Here is a 16,970-nt window from a genome sequence, read left to right as displayed (position 1 = left end):
GAAATAGATATTTGAGATGATTTGGGTAAAATAATAAACCAATTAGTAAACTAGCCCTCTGTCAGTGGTAGCAGTTGACTGACTAGATTACTAGCCTGAATAGTAATAACATATGGACACTCCCTAAACAACCTGCAATTCTACTAGTCCTCAAGATGCCTTTGAGACACCTAGACTGGGAACTCTGGAATGTATCCAAGCCAGACGAGAGGCCAATATTCAGCCCAAGGTCTGTAGCAAATCCTGTAAAAATTGCCAAATAGGAATAAGAACATTCCCAATTCATGTCACTATGTATGAAAAAAGCGACAGAAAGCTCTGCAAAAAGCAGAGCTGACTGTACGATTCCGTCTATTGATCGTCAGCATTTGTTTTATGAATCACTATCAAATCAGTGATGATACCAGGTGTTCGCGAAAACGTGAGTGTATCCTGCCATCGTGTGGCACCCATCACAAACACATGCAAAGGCAAGTCAATTGTTCACCGAAAAAACACGGGAACATATGGTACATGTCAAATATGTAATTGCATCGGATATAATCTAATTCATCAAATTTAGAAGTGCCTTCCCATGTCTACCATTAAACTATCTGTTATGGCCTTGTAGAGACTTGTATCTTCCAGATAACTCAGCCAATAAACACGACAGAGAGGAAGAGGATTTGATGATAAGTGTCAGATTATTGCATAGAGATCAATGCTGAGAATGCAGTGTTGAAATACCTCTGAATTTAAGAACTAAGAATTTAGAAATAATCCAAACACTGAACAAACCAATGATATTTCCCCAAAAAATTTGCCGGCCAATGACACTAAGTTAGTAATCCTAGATAAGTCCTCGGATGTTTCTATCCTTGCTCCAGTATTCAAGAGACTGTCAGCTCTAAGAAAGCTTCATGTTCTGGAATTATGATCACAATGAAGTGTTGCAGTAGAGACTAGGGCTGCAACAATATACCTAGGTCACGATACGATACGTATCTCGGTTATTACATCACGATTCGATACGTATCTCGATATGCTACGATACACATAGTGACAATAGAAGACAAGAGATAAATGAATTAAACTTAGTTTATTAGAATGAAACATTAAATGAAAGTGAATGAATGTTCATGAGTTATAAAATATATACTGTAATGAGTATTTTAACTTAATGAATCATCTCGGATGCAGGGAGTTAACACGCCCCCGACGCCATTACGAAACTCAGGCTTCTATCTCTATTAGTTCACCCACACATGATCTGTTTTTGCAGAAGCGCATTTTGGACAGAAGTACTGATATTTCTTATCCGTTTCAGCCTCATTATAATGATAATCACACCCACCCACACGTGTGTATGAGATGACGTTCCATTGATATGTTGGATATTTTGTCTATACTGTATATTAATCAGCCTATATGAAAATTGCAAAAATAGCAGAAAATCTTCAAGCCCAATGGATCAATATTTAGACAATACCTGTGCTTTGAGTCTCATTTCAATACAAAACAATTCATGTTCCGAGAAATTTAAAAATGAAATATCAGATCTGACAAATGTAAATGTTGTTTGACACTTATTCTCCACTACAGTCGACCATCAGCAAAACAGAGCTTTTATTTCAAATGTATTTTGACTATCTTAATTAACAAAACAGTATGTTTTCTTCAGTAAACTTTGATTGGATGACCCAAACAGATCTTGAATTTTCAGAATATAACTCACAAATAGATTTATCAAATTCATCTTTATCAGATATGTTAACAGTAGCTCAGTTCTTCTGGACACCATTTTTATTATGTGAAGCTAATGTATCAAAACCAGAATCTTTCAAATTGCAACTGTATCTTTTACCAACAGTGAAATACATATACCATGACATATTTTGTATGACATGAATGTTAACTGTTGCAACTGACTTGAAAATGACATAATATTTGCAGATACACAAGAGTGCTTTGTCAAAACATTTAGTTTTGTTTGTTTGTTTTGTTTGTTTAACAGTGCACTCAGCAATATTCCAGCTATATGATGGCGGTCTGTAAATAATCGAGTCGTGACCAGACAATCCAGTGATTGACTTCATGAGCATATCCACGCAATTGGGATACGATGATGTGCATCAACCAAGTCAGCGAACCTGAGCACCCAATCCTGTTTGTCGCCTCTTACGACAAGCATAGTCGCCTTTTATGGCAAGCATGGGTTGCTGAAGACCTATTCTACCCTGGATCTTCACGGGGCTCAAAACATTTAGAAACATAATGAACTCGCTGTTTAAACAAGATTTTTTTATAGAAGGCACACAATATATTAAGTTGTAGCACTATCACGAGGGATACATGTGGTTTTATGTGTCCCGAAATAGGTTTTATACCTTGAGCCGAGTGACACTGCTACAATGAATATATCTTACCTACCTGTTTTAATCCGCCATTGTAGAAGAATTAAAACAAATTAAATTTTGATAGAAAACAGCTGTTCGATTGACCTGAGGTTAACTTGTCCAATGTTACATGACTTTCATTGACTTGGAAAAAGTGTGCAGCTTTTTGCTTCGAGGTGGGTTATAAGGGATTTATTCTCCTGCTGAAAAATCTACATACAGCCTGTCTTCTTTGTGGCGGGGTATAAGGGATTTATTCTCCCACCCAGAAATGTACTTCCCGCCCAGACAGGATGCGTAACATTTTTTTCAAGATCGCGTAAACCAATCATGATCTTATCATTCTGACATGGAGGTATGATATAGTTGTTTGTAGTATGTCACAAGAAGAAAATATTAAATACATTATTATTAATAATGATATTAAATATAGTTCTAAAACCGAAACTTTTTCAAAGCCAGATGCGTTTGAACTACTGATCAAGTTAACATGTCTGATCCAAAAATATAGATCACATCAAAATGCAGAGCTTGGAAATCATTTTACAGGATTCATTTGTTAAGTGTGTATGAACAGCCATCAAAATAATTTCATCCTCATCTGTATAATTGCCTCTCTGGCCCTCTTTAGTGCCACAGAGCATCACGATTTTGTCTGCTTACGTGGGAAGGAAAGCTTGATCCGGAGAGGAAGAACTCCTGGATCGTCAGGGATGTTCATAGACTGTTGTCACGGCATCAGTGCAGCTTGAGACAGCATGGGATTGATCTGTTTCGGAAGATTCAGCAGTCACTGCCACATCTGGACGATCAGATATCCATCAATAAAAGGATGTCTGATTGTCCAGAAAAACTTGACTGCACAATTCATTTCTCTCTCACCAATTTGTTTTTCTTCTTTGACAACTCTGCAATCTAAACTCTGTATTTTTATACTCGATCCCTCTCCTGGGCCCCGTTCCACAAAGCGATCTTAGCCCTACGATTGTCGTAAGTCTATGTTAAAATATGGGAGTTACGATCGACTTAGCGCTACAATCGCTTTGTGGAACGGGACCCTGATTCGTTATCCTGGATACTTTGTGTTCTCTGTACTCCTTCTGATACTGGGGGCACGGGTGGCCCAGTCGTCTAAGGCACTGCGATTCGCTGTGCAGAGTTGCGTCACTTTGGCAGCCAGAAACCTATGATGGTGAGTTCGAATCCCGGTTCGCTCCCTTGTTCATTGGAATTGGGCAAGTTTGGTGGGAAGGTGTGTTCTAGTTGCTTTGTGTATTGACAAAGGGACAGAAGCGACAATTAGAGTATAATTTAGTGCACTTTACTATGTAGGAAAGTATTTGTGGCTTAGTGGAGCACGAAATTTCAACAATTTATTTACACTACTTAAATATATTTTTATCAAACTGATGGGGAATGGTTGGCTTTATTATTTATTTTTTGGGAGAACAGTGATGCCATATTGAATTAGTTGATAATATATTTTAGCTCTCTGATGTACATGTATGTAACTTGAATCTGGAAAAATTGTTACATGTTGCTTTGTTCAAAAACATGTAACATCATCTACTGAATTCCATAAAAAATAAGACCCGTGAAGATTCCGGGGTAGAAAAGGTCTTCAGCAACCCATACTTGCCGTAAAAGGTGACTAGGCTTGTCGTAAAAGGCGACTTACAGGATCGGGTGGTCAGACTCGCTGACTTGGTTGATGCATGTCATTGATCCCATATCCGTGGATAGATGCTCATGATGTCAATCACCGGATTGTCTGGTCCAGACTCGATTATTTTACAGACTGCTGTCATACAGCTGGAATATTGCTGAGTGTGGCGTTAAACAACAAACAAACAAACATAAAAAATGAAAAAAAAAAAAATATATAAGCAGGTGCTCACTGCAAAATAATGTTCCTAATATTTTGTTATTGTCCCCAATTACCTAAGGCACGAAGAAAGTCACGATGGGATTTGCCTTCTTTCTTTACTTGAAGAAATACACCAGATGCATAGTCCTTACCAAACTCTGAATATCGACAAGTGGTGATATATTTCAAATTCTCCATATATCCACTACTTGCTTATATGGTTTGTGAAGTGACTCTGCTGTATTTGCAGGTGAACGTCGTCGTTGACAAGGGTGAGTGTCTTGGGCTCATGATCCGTGGGGGCCGCGAGTTTGGTCTTGGCGTCTACGTGTCCGGCATTGACCCCTTCTCTGTGGCGGAGAATGCAGGCATTAAGGTAAAGTTCTCATGGTTCTATTGTCTAAATTGAAAAAATTGGCAAACAGTGTTCCTGTTTTAGATCACATGACTACAGGTCTTGTGAGGTTACGTTGTGGCGAGATCGAGAGTCTGTCTGTCAGTGACTTTTGACTTTCACATTTTCTACATTTCCTCTGAACCCCAATACCTATGAACCTGATTTGTTGTAAACATAATTCCAGTCCAATTTGGGACATGGCTACAATGCCAGCCATTTTGGAAAATATTATTTTTGCCCATTGCCAAGTCATTTCTGCATGTATCATGAAATTGGATATACGAAATTGGATGTACAGCAAGTACATGGTATGTGAAGAGTGAGTGAGTGAGTGAGTGAGTGAGTGAGTGAGTATGGTTTTATGCCGCTTTTAGCAATATTCCAGCAATATCACGGCGGGGGACACCAGAAATGGGCATCACACATTGTACCCATGTCGGGAATCGAACCCAGGTCTTTGGCCTGACAAGCCAACGCTTTAACCACTAGGCTACCTGACCGCCCCGGTATGTGAAGAAACAAGGGACCTTCTTTGACCTTAGATATCATCTTTCCTGAATGTTCCAGAAAGATTCTCAAATTGATTTTCCAGATTTGACTGGTCCTAGCAACACATGATGGATCAAATGGTCAATCTTGGGTACTTGTTGATTTCATGTAATTGTACCCCACAACGTGGATTGCTCCTCACAATATAAATCACTAGATTGTCTGGTCCAGACTTGATTATTTACAGAACACCATCATATGGCTGGAATATTGCTGTGTGTGGCATTAAACATTGACACCATGAGCACTGATCTATGAAATTGGGATCCGATGACATGCATCAACCAAGTCAGTGAGTCTGACACCGATCCTGTTAGTCGCCTTTTACGACAAGCAAAGTCACCTTTGAAGATCAAGCATAGGTTGTTGACAACGTATTCTAACCTGGATCTTCACGGGTTTCTATCAACAAGATGGGGAAAGTGTATGTGATGTTAGATATGAAAGGGGAGCTAACTCTCCCCATCATGGCAGTAGGGATGGTTATTGGGGGAGGTGGGTTACAGTGTGTTGATTACAGTAACCGTCAAATGACCGGTTGTAGGTGGGAGACCAGGTGCTGGATGTCAATGGCCGCAGTTTTCTGGACATCAGCCACTCGGAGGCCGTCAGCATCTTGAAGACAGGTCGGCACATGATGATTACTGTCAAGGATGTTGGGAAGCTGCCATTTGCAAAAACAACGATTGACAAGACACAGTGGTTGCCACGTGACAGGCTTCCCAATCAGATGGGATCAATTAATGCAAGGTACCATATATGGCAGGTTTTGACAAATGTACTCAACTGAACACTGGACAAACGTCAAATTTCTTCAGGACCAGTAAACTTGTAGACTGAAGTGATTACAGATACTTGATTACAGCACCAATTTTGTCCATTTTCATCCACAGAGAATACCTAGTCACTTTGAAACCTGCACAAACCTGTTGCCTGGTTGTGTGTGTGGTTCAGCCTGTAATCATGGAGAATATTATGCTTATGCATGCAAACTGTATTGTACATCCTTTGCTGTTAGGTTCTGAATTTTTCAGCCATCCCTGGTTCTGTCAAGATACATATTGTCCTGCAGCAAGTATGTTGTTACAGCCCTAGTCCACATGCCAGTGTTGTTGTGTTTGTGGTTCCAGGTTGTCGTCCAGCATGAGCAGCCTGGACAAGGTGGGGCTGCAGAACCACCAAGAGGGACACGCCCGGGTAAGTATTCTACGCTGGCTGGTGACACGATCGAGACAAGAAATGTAGGCTTGAAATTGCAAGGGTGGAATCTTGGCTTTGATGTATATAGAATACTAAACGAGCTTCCGTGTAATACAAAATTTATGAAACGAGTGAATAGTTCGGGTATCTGACGAGCGAAAGTTTCATAAAATTGTTTTTATACGGGAGCGAGTTTAGTATTTTATTTATAACTGGCCATTTATAACGTTTTTAGAATTATACTGTTGAGTGTGAATAGGCTGACACCTACACGATCCACGGCATAATCCAATTGAGTTTAACACAGTAATACTTCAAACACATCAAAAGTATGAATTTAATACCATACAACGGTCCACCTTTAGAATTGAGGCGTCCGTTCCACAAAATTATCGTAGAGTTAAGGTTATCGCAACTCATATACTTTAACTTAGACCAATGACTGTCGTTGCGCTACCATACGATCACCTTGTGGAATGGAGCCTTGCACCTCCAAGTTTACAATCACGCCACAATACCCAATGACGTAATTTGTGGAATTTTGTTGCAAGATCCTTCTGCGAAACAATGCCATGTGACGTCAGCCTAGCCACAAGGTTTGCTGGGGTCATCGAGTGTGCATAAGCTCCTCTCATTGATCTATCATCTCCATACGCAATGTCGTTGAATAAGCCAAGGGATGTTGAGAGCTTTCAATATTTGTTCGTGAAACGAGTTCCTAGAGTACATAAGCATGCGTTTTGGTATTACACAATGTGTAATACAGCTGTATGTTTATTAAACGGGTGATCTCTTCACGGGCAAGTAATAAAGGCTAGTAGTACCCCATGCTTGTCATGTGATGAGGCTGGATTTCATGTAGGTATACAAATTTTACCAGGTAGATTTGGCACATCTGTTTAAGCAACTAACATCTCACCAGATTTTGTTCCCATGGGAGGTAACCTTGTTTCCATGGGAGGTAACTCAATAGCCATGGGAGATAACCCATTCCCATTGGCGATAATATCCATATCCCATATCCATGGGAGATAACCCTATATCATAGATTTCCACATTTTTCTAACCAAACCACATAAAAAGTGATAATTGTATATAATTTTACTTGTGGTAGAACTATGTGCTCACAATGTCAATCATCGGTTTGCTATCACCTCGTTTATATCTGGATGTATTACTGCTGAGCATCCTGTAAATGGCATTCACTCACACATGTGTTCTGTCTTCAGATCGGCTTCAGCAAGGGAGCAGGGTCACAGCTGATGAGGAACACAACGACATCCTGGCCTCAGAACGATGTCATCGAACAACATGCAAGGATCCTGCTCAACAGCAAAGAGCAGACAACTCTGCGCTACTATCTGAGTGAACATCAGAAGGGTACCATCCAGACAGATGGCCTGGTGTTTGCTCTGTTTGAACTACTCAACACACAGGCCAAGGTAGGACACAGTTAACATGTGGATGTAGAACTGGCGATAGTATACATTTATAGACTTTATATGAGGTCAATATCTGTTTTTATGGACCCCAAAACATCGACCTCCATAAAAACAGGTATGAGGTCATATACACTCTATAACTGCTTTATCATACGATAAAAAGACAAAAGCAGATTCAAAATAATGCTAGCTATGATAACAAATGGAGACATCTAAATGGCTGAGGTTTGGGAAATACCGTCTCCAAGTAATTCCAATTCAATTTTTAGTAATTCCAATCGATGTTGTAAAATATCAGACAGAATTTGGAGTCAATTTGCTGTGAACGTGTAACCAAGTCTTGGTCAATGAAAATCGCAGAAATCTTTCCATTATATAATAAATTGTATTTATCATATTATGGGTATATTTTCTCAGCAGGATAACGCAATGGGGAAAAAAAGGTGTTTATATGATGAGACTCTGCAATGGGCTGCTTCACAGTGAAAACAACAAAACAAATAGTATGAAGTACCAATTTTATTCAGCGAGACATGAATGTTATGATACTCAATAAGAATATTTTTTCATTTCTCCAAAGTTTACTTTACTGACTGAAATTCGCCCCTTGATCAACCTCCGAGATTTGTCACGATATGACAGACTGGTCCGCAAGAAAGAAGCCCAGATGATCCGGGTAGGTGCCGAATTCATGAGTAAATAAGACCACCTCTGATGTGGAGTGGATAGAGTGTCTGTCCAGGGAGTGGAAAGTCGGTGGTTTGATCCCTGGCCGCGTCCTACCAATAGACATGTAAAGATGGTACTTGTTGTTACCCTGCCTGGTGCTCGGAATTAAGGGGATTAAACAAGGACTGGTCGGCATACTGAGTGTGAGTCAGTATACTGAGTCTGAGTGGTGTATTCATGTTACAATCTGTCATTGTATCTCAGTGGGCTAGTCTAAAACAGGCATTAGTGTGCACTTGTACAAGCAGACACACACACACGCACACACACACACACACATGTCCCTGTGTAAGTGCAATAAACCACCACATCAGTGAGAGAGGTGGGTTTTATGCAGCTTTTGGACACTTTCCACATCACAACACAGAACACAAATTAATACCCTTGGCATGGTCATTATGGAAAACATGAACCCAGGGACTTGAGCTCTGAGGCGTTCTGACAATACCTGGGCCCAGATGGATCAGGAATTCAGACTCGCTGAATTGGTTAATTGCATTTCATCACATCTACCTCGTTGTGGTCGAGATGTCAATCACTGGAATGTCTGGTCCAGACTTGATTGTTTACAGACTGCCGTCATATAGCTGGAATATTGCTGAGTGCGGCATTGAACAAAAAACAAACATACATTGCATTCTGATGTTTTGAAAGTATTTTGTTGGTTGCCAGGACAACGATGACTGTGCTCTGATTCCTGACACCTTCTCCATGTTGTCCTTCGAGAGCACCGAGGCTTACCTCGAGGACCGGTACCGGAGGACGCTGTTCTCATCAGAGGTAACGTCATCAGTGTTCTAATCATCCTGTCGAGTTATGTGTGCACATCATTCTTTATTACACACATTACAACACATGTTCCTTCGTTGTTAAGGACGAGTAAGAGTGTGGAAGTATCACGAATACAGTATCTCCATCAAAATTCCCCAAATCATATACTGTATTCACCGTAATAAGCGCTCTGGTGATTAGAAAATTAAATTGACTAACTGGGCACTTATTAAAATCATACACGAGTTAAATTTGTTGTCGGAGATCGTGTGGTAGTAGACAAACTTAGTTTGATAGGCTTTCTGTAAAAAAATAAATAAATAATGATTTACTGATTCGTCTAGAAGTTGGTTGGGGGCGCTTCTTTGAACAGGGTGCTTAGTACGACGAAAACTGTAAATTTCTAGTTTCATCAATTTTTTGTGTTAATGCACCAGACAGGAGATAAAATACAAAATAAGGTGTTCAATTTCTTTAAAAAAAAATTATATACAAAAAATTTCATGTTTTTGAAACTATATAATGGCACATTTTTAACCAAATATTTTTTTTCTTGTGAAGCTCAGGGTTAGTTCATCCATAACCAAGACAGTTATCTCTCTGGCCTTGTTTGTATTACAGAAATCAGAACGGCGCCAGTCCGTGACAACGATGGAGCCCATGATGCTTCATTCCCCGATAGATCACTTTGACAGAGACATGGTAGGTGACACTGGTGTGAGGGCCGTCATGTAGGGGTAGACACAAACATACCCTGGCTGATAGAAGTGAAACGATACATCTTTGCACTGGTGCTTTGTGAGTTTTCATGCGCTGATACGATACATGATACATTTTTTTCTGTATCAATACAAGACGGTACACTTGCTAAAATACATTACTACTAATTCAATCACCCCTGCATTTTTGTCAGTCAGAAAAAGCCAAATGTGTCACTAAAAACAGCCACAACGAACACGTGTCTACAGCTAGCTTTTCCTTTTGAACCTGCTCTGAAATATTTATGGTCAAGACATTTCCACACTTATTTGGCGTAAATATGATTATATGCGATATGTATCGCATTGTGACCTTTGTATCGTGATACGTATCGTATCATGACCTTGCTGTATTGTTTCAACCTTACTGGCTAAAATCAGAACACACGACTGCAGTCCAGCAATGGAGTTGTACCCCATGCCAAGCTGGGTGTGAAAAAGTCCCCAACAAGCTGGGCTGGTTGTAAGAGGTGACTATATGGATCAGGCTCGGGATCTTGGTTGATTGCGTGTTATTGTACACCCGATGGCGTGCATCGTTGCTCACAATATCAATCACAGGATTATCTGGTCAGGACTTGATTATTTAGGCCGCAGTCATATGGATATTGATAGCTGTGGTGTCAACAACACACAAGCAAACAAGCTGTTTTCCATTCATCCAATAGTGCATACGGTTATTGCAACATCACTTTTGTAACTTTGTAACAATCTATGAGATGAATACTGAAATGACATCACATTGTACAGTTACTGCTATGACATCACAGACACATCAAACATTTTGATCTTGCAATCACTACCAGATAACATAATTTTGATGGTTATTCGGCACAGTCTGAAAGTAAGTCTTGAATAGTATTGTCACAGCGGAATATGTATACCGTCAAGAAATATCCACCTCTATGTGGATTCAAAATACATAATCACTGTCTAAGATGCAAAATAATACTGCCTTATAGTGTCTTTACAAGAATGTTTTTTGTATTATATGCTATAGTTTATTGTTTTGAAATGATCTTTATATCCCACAGGGTTAGAAATAACCAATTTCATAAAAATTGTATGTGCACTTGTGCAAATATCATTTATCGTGCACCAGTGGAGTGTTTCCACCATCCCGACGGCATTGTTGACGTGATTTGAATCTCACTGTGACATAAGGACGGAATGATGTCACACTAGAAACGACGTCATAGCTGATGATTGTGACTTTGACAAATTGTGGCTTTCTAGGACAGCGGTCGTGATCAGTGCATTTTTTGTAAATTGAAGCTCAAAAGGATGAAGAAGTAATGGATAATAAAGAAATTATTAAATTCACATGTGTGTCATACTGATTTTACGGAACTTGTGTAAGAATTCATATATTACCCTCACTCTAGCTTAGGGAATTTCTCACACTCGTTTTGTAAAACCAGTATGACACACATGCTAGTATAATTATCTCTATGTATGTACAGTCCCCACAGAGACGTGAGGAGTCCCTGAGAGATGCTCTGGAACAGCTGCATGGGGAGAATGGACATGACCACAATGAGGTGAGTGACATTGAGATATACGTTATAACGAGGTGAGTGACACTGAGATATGCGTTATAATGAGGTGAGTGATGCTGAGATATATGTTATAACGAGGTGAGTGACAGAGATATATGTTATAACAAGGTGAGTGACAATGTGATATATGTTATAACAAGGTGAGTGACACTGAGATATACATTATAACGAGGTGATTGACACTGAGATATGTTATAAAAAGGTGAGTGACACTGAGATATATGTTATAACAAGGTGAGTGACACTGAGATATACATTATAACGAGGGGAGTGACACTGAGATATACGTTATAATGAGGTGAGTGACATTGATATATACGTTATAACGAGGGGTGACTTAGGGCATCCTCACTGTTGTGATAATTAAAAACACTATACACAGAGGAAGGGTAAAGATACTTAATAAATGATATGGTTATAAAGGTATAATTGCAAAAACAACGGGGGCAAAGTACTGTCACAAGTCAAGTAGGGTTCAATACGTGGCCAATCATACCAAAAGACGTTAAGAAATGGTACTTGTTGTTACCCTGCCTGGTGCTCGGCATTAAGGGTCTAAAACCAGGACTGGTTGGCTCGGGGTCAATATACTGTGCCTGAGTTGGGTATTCATGTTAATCTGCGGCATGGTATCTCAGTGGGCTAGCACTATGAAATAGGCATTAGTCCGAACTAGTACAAGCAGCCACACATACACTCACACGTGCATGCACGTCTCTATGTAAGTGCAACAATCTTGAACGTGACATTAAACTATATATAGTGTCTTTTAAAGAACACAGTCAAATTCTGACGTGATAAAAATATTTTTTTTCTCAAGTCCAATAAATAGTAAACATGTGAATAATATTATATTCACACAAACCCCTTGTTTCACTTCAGGAGTCTGTGTGAATTGGAGGTGAATGCTACACAGGTGGCAGTGTTGTATAAAGTGTATTGGTTGTTGTACACTATCAAGATATAGCTTCATCATCTGATGAATAGTGTTATCGATGCTATGAACCAGTGTGATAAACTTGGGATCACAATCTGATAAATATGCAAATCAGGTCACCGGACATGAACTATGTTTTATCTCCAAACATCGTTGTCTTTCTGCTCACTAAGCTTTTGAAAAATGTCCCCCCTTGACATTTAGATAGAACTTTCCCAGCGTATGGATGATTCTGTAGACAAACATGGCTGCAGATCATTTGGTGCTAGATGATAAATGTCACTTTAACACAGTTTCTAAAGTTAATTAGTTTAAGAATGACATTATGTTATAAAGAAATTATTACCCTATGCTCTGTCCTGATGTTCAAGTCCTTTGAGAAATCCTGTTGAATTTAAAGTTGACAAATGCACCAGGAACAGGAAATTTTGAAAGGAAGATCAGTGCAATATTCTATAATGGTTAATGTTGTTCCTTTGTATTCTGTAAACTCCCAAAACTGTTTATCTTGAATATTTCAGGAGGATAACATCAGTTTTCAAAGTCAGTCAGACTCCCATGGCCCTTACCTTCACACGCCAAGGAAAACCATCCACAGGTCAAGGTCAAGGTCAAAATCTCCAAGACCATCTGTGAGGTCATTGAACATGGAACCCGTCCCTTCAACCTCAAAAGCATCACAACAAGAACACATCGTCATGGCACAGGTTCATCAACCAATGAGACTCGCATCTCAGATGTATCTTCCTCCAGTTAAACACAAGGTGAAGGTGAAATAATGTTTTATTTTCTTAACCCTGGACCCCTGGGCCGCGGAGAGCGGAAGGTCCGGGGTTCGATCCCCGGCCGCGTCATACCAAAAGACATTAAAAGATGGTACGTGTTGTTACCCTGTCTGGTGCTCGGCATTAAGGGGCTAAAACAAGAACTGGTCGGCTCGGAGTCAGTACACTGTGTCTGAGTGGGGTATTCATGTTAATCTGCGGCATGGTATCCAAGTGTGCTAGCACTATAAATCAGCATCAGTCTGGCCTAGTACAAGCAGCCACACACGCACACACGTGCATGCACGTCGCTATATAAGTGCAATAATCTTGGACGCGACGTTAATCTTCATTTCAATTCACCTCACCTCTTATCCCTTGTTTACCCAATGGTTTTATTGTGAATTTCTCAATACAATGTAAGTCCTTCTGCAGACTGCGTAAAGTTCTCCCTTACGGTCTGGCCATTACATTTTCTGGGTGTGAAGGTGTGGGGGCTCTTCTTTAAAAAGTTTGTTCAAGAAAAAATAATTTTGTTTACAAAAACAATAATAATAGTGTTTGCTGGACATGTTTGATGGCTTGAAAACTATATGTGTTGAACAGAAAGTTTATTTGTGTGTCTTAGAGCAGTGTCCGAAAAAAATGAATATCAAATGCTGATTTCCTTATTTATGCTTTCTCTTAATCTGTTTTAGGGAGAGGACAATCCAAGTGATGATAGCGGCGTTGAGCTTTATGCACATCTTAACGGTCTTCCAGTAAACAGTACCGACAGGTATGCCATTAAGTATGCTTTAGGAAAATAGCATTTTTAAGTGATGATGAAAAGTTATCATACTTCTGCTGCTTGGAGAGAGTGTTTTAAATCGTATTGAGAAATCAATCAGGTTTTTTATTAAAGGAACTTGTTTCAAAAGAAATAAAACTTTTATGTAATGATTGCTAAAAAGGTTTTGAAGAAATTGCCGACATTGATTTATTTTTTTGTAATGTAATGTTTTACCTTTTGGTAAGTGTTACAAGAGAGTTCTTCACGTGCTCTCCCTTGACAGGACTGTTGCAGACTTTACAACAGATAGTATTTCAAGCTGATTTTACTTGTAAAATGAGAAATTTGTATTTAAATGTTAAAGGCATCATGGAATGGAAATCAGAAAAAGGTTTGATAATTTTCCTTCACTTTTTGTATTTTCTTAGTGTGCTGACTAGATGTTTCATTGTTATCAAAAGTGGAACCTGCCTAAACTGGACTGCAATACAGAATTTGTTGTATAGTTCAAGCATTTGTTAGCAAGTCTCTCATGAAAACCCTGAAACAAAATCTTAAAACTATTTTCTGTTATAAGTTAAAAGACAAATTAACAAAGACAATCTTGAAATATTTTCATCGCAGAGACTAAATGTTAATCTATAGTGAATATGTCATTACCTTAGTTCTTGAACAGACATTTTACACCCTTAAGTTCCGTTGAAACACACAGCATGCAATCTGAAAGAAAGCTGTCTCTCCCAGTTGTTAGCTCACCTGCACCTAAAGGTTTATCTGGGTTTATGATGCAGTGCTTGGTCCATCAGTATATCGGTTCATTTTCAAACTACAAAACCTGTGTTATGTGTACAGAACTTTCATGTTATGGTGTCTCTTTAAACTGTGCTGTTGGTTCTGTATTGATTTATAATGGCTGCCCTTTTGAAAATGTCTCTTTTGCAATTAATCTGACATTTATCATATATGAGTTGGAAAGTATGTAGTAAAGCCTAAAACGCTCACGGCGATATTTGCTAATATATTGACTATTGAACAATCCCAATTAGCACCCCTTCCGATTGATCAATGTACACAGGACTTATTTATTCGTGTATTATACGTGTGTTATATGCATGCTTAATTGTGGGAAATTAGATTCTGGAAAAATACATCTGTCGTATATAAACATTTCAGGCTCTCAGCATAAACCACGAACTTTACAATCTTTTAACCCTGTTGTTTTTCACCAAAATAATATTCTAATAAGAGCCCCCTATTTCTTATTTTGAGAGCGCCCTGGGCGCTTATTATGTCGAATACGGTAATAATTTTACGGGGGGTGATTTTTCAAATCTATTATGACCATTAACCTTTACACAATCTCTTATAAAGCAGATTTACAAAATTCAAGCAATCTGTGTATCTGAAAAGAATGTTTTCATTTTCCTTTGAGGTCAAAGAATTTGATAGGTACGTTCCAAACAGATTAAACCTCTGGTAAGCTACTTATAAAGACTCATTACTCTAAAAACAAATAATGAAATCATTTGTCAGAACTTCAGTTTACAAATAAACATTCAGTTAAACAATTAAAAACATTATTGCTAATAATCTTTAGCTTGTTACTTTTTAGACATATTTAATAAGCTGACATTAATCTTCCAGTTGGTAGCTGATGCCAGTGTCTTACTGGATGACCAAGGGAGATAACTGCAACTTTAATGTGGTTTATACAATGGGTTCAGGCTGTTAACACGTACCACAATGGCAGTAAACTGTCAAGTTCAGACAGATTCCACTGTACTTTTGTTGTTGTCAAGTGTTCCCCACTGTGTATTTGGTTTTGCTTTGAGTATCGGTAAAGTTCCCAGTGATGCCAAGACAGCCATATCACAACCGTCCACTCCACAAGCTTCGGACAGATTACATGTTCCCTTTTGTTGCATGAGTTTGTTGTAAGTTTTGCAACGTGTTTATGGATTTACCTTACTCGTAAGCAGAAAATGTCGCCTACATATGCAGACCTTAATTGGCTTGTCTTCTGTTAATCCCATTGGCTTAACATTTTAGTGTGTTAATTTTTATAGAGATTTTATGTTTAGATATTTAGTATCCTGTGAAGATCCGGGGTAGAATAGGTCTTCAGGAACCCATGCTTGTTGTAAGAGGCGACTAACGGGATCGAGTGATCAGGTTTGCTGACTTTGTTGATGCATGTCATCGTATCGCAATTGCGTAGATCGATGCGCGTGATGTAAATCACTGGATTGTCTGGTCCAGACTCGATTATTTACAGACTGCAGTCATATAGATGGATTATTGCTGAGTGTGGCAGTAAACAACAAATATAAAAACAATCAAAGATATTTCATTGTCTGTTCACCAGTCCTTCTCATGTAACTAATTATCTCTGAATAAAATATTGTTTAAAACAGACAACCGCAATCTTGATACTGGGACCTGAGCCAGACGTGCTCATGGCTGAGATACGCTGTCAGACTTGACTGACAGTATTACAGTAAACATGGTGGGATAAGTCTCTTTTTGGTTCCTGGGGCACGGGTGGCCCAGTCGTCTAAGGCGCCGTGATTCGCTGTGCAGAGTTGCGTCCCTTGGGCACGCCAGAAACCTATGATTGTGGGTTCGAATCCCGGTTCGCCCCGATTATGTTTCTAGGTTTGTCAGCACCATACCCGTGCTCGTGGGTTTCACCGAAGTGGTAAACGTCTGAGACCTCCATCACTTCGGGCTTTCCTCCCACATAAAGCTGACACGCCGTGATATAACTGGAAATACTGTTAAAAACGGCGTTTAACCCAACCCACTCACTTACTCTTTTTGGTTCCAAAGAAATGTCACTTCTGTTTATGG

The 16,970-nt window shown here is 39.2% G+C and overlaps 1 protein-coding gene across 2 annotated transcripts in view; it reads left to right on the top strand.

Annotated features, from left to right (window-relative positions):
- LOC124152777 (whirlin-like) overlaps positions 1-16,970 on the top strand; it is a 64,217-nt gene that overhangs the window by 20,125 nt on the left and 27,122 nt on the right. Inside the window, exons 4-14 of one of the 2 annotated variants that reach the window (XM_048389035.1) lie at positions 4,493-4,618; positions 5,733-5,938; positions 6,319-6,385; positions 7,618-7,830; positions 8,411-8,506; positions 9,232-9,339; positions 9,952-10,032; positions 11,552-11,629; positions 13,106-13,348; positions 14,047-14,126; positions 14,485-14,511. In XM_048389035.1, the coding sequence (XP_048244992.1) occupies positions 4,493-4,618; positions 5,733-5,938; positions 6,319-6,385; positions 7,618-7,830; positions 8,411-8,506; positions 9,232-9,339; positions 9,952-10,032; positions 11,552-11,629; positions 13,106-13,348; positions 14,047-14,126; positions 14,485-14,511 (1,325 nt within the window). The remainder of the gene's footprint in view (positions 1-4,492; positions 4,619-5,732; positions 5,939-6,318; positions 6,386-7,617; positions 7,831-8,410; positions 8,507-9,231; positions 9,340-9,951; positions 10,033-11,551; positions 11,630-13,105; positions 13,349-14,046; positions 14,127-14,484; positions 14,512-16,970) is intronic. The other variant, XM_048389037.1, reaches the window with a different exon arrangement.

The sequence above is a fragment of the Haliotis rufescens genome, unplaced genomic scaffold (assembly GCF_023055435.1).
Source record: "Haliotis rufescens isolate VD_foot unplaced genomic scaffold, xgHalRufe1.0.p SCAF_8, whole genome shotgun sequence".
Lineage (NCBI taxonomy): Eukaryota > Metazoa > Mollusca > Gastropoda > Lepetellida > Haliotidae > Haliotis > Haliotis rufescens.
Note: the sequence above shows the minus strand (reverse complement) of the source record. Positions and strands in the feature narration are given on the sequence as shown.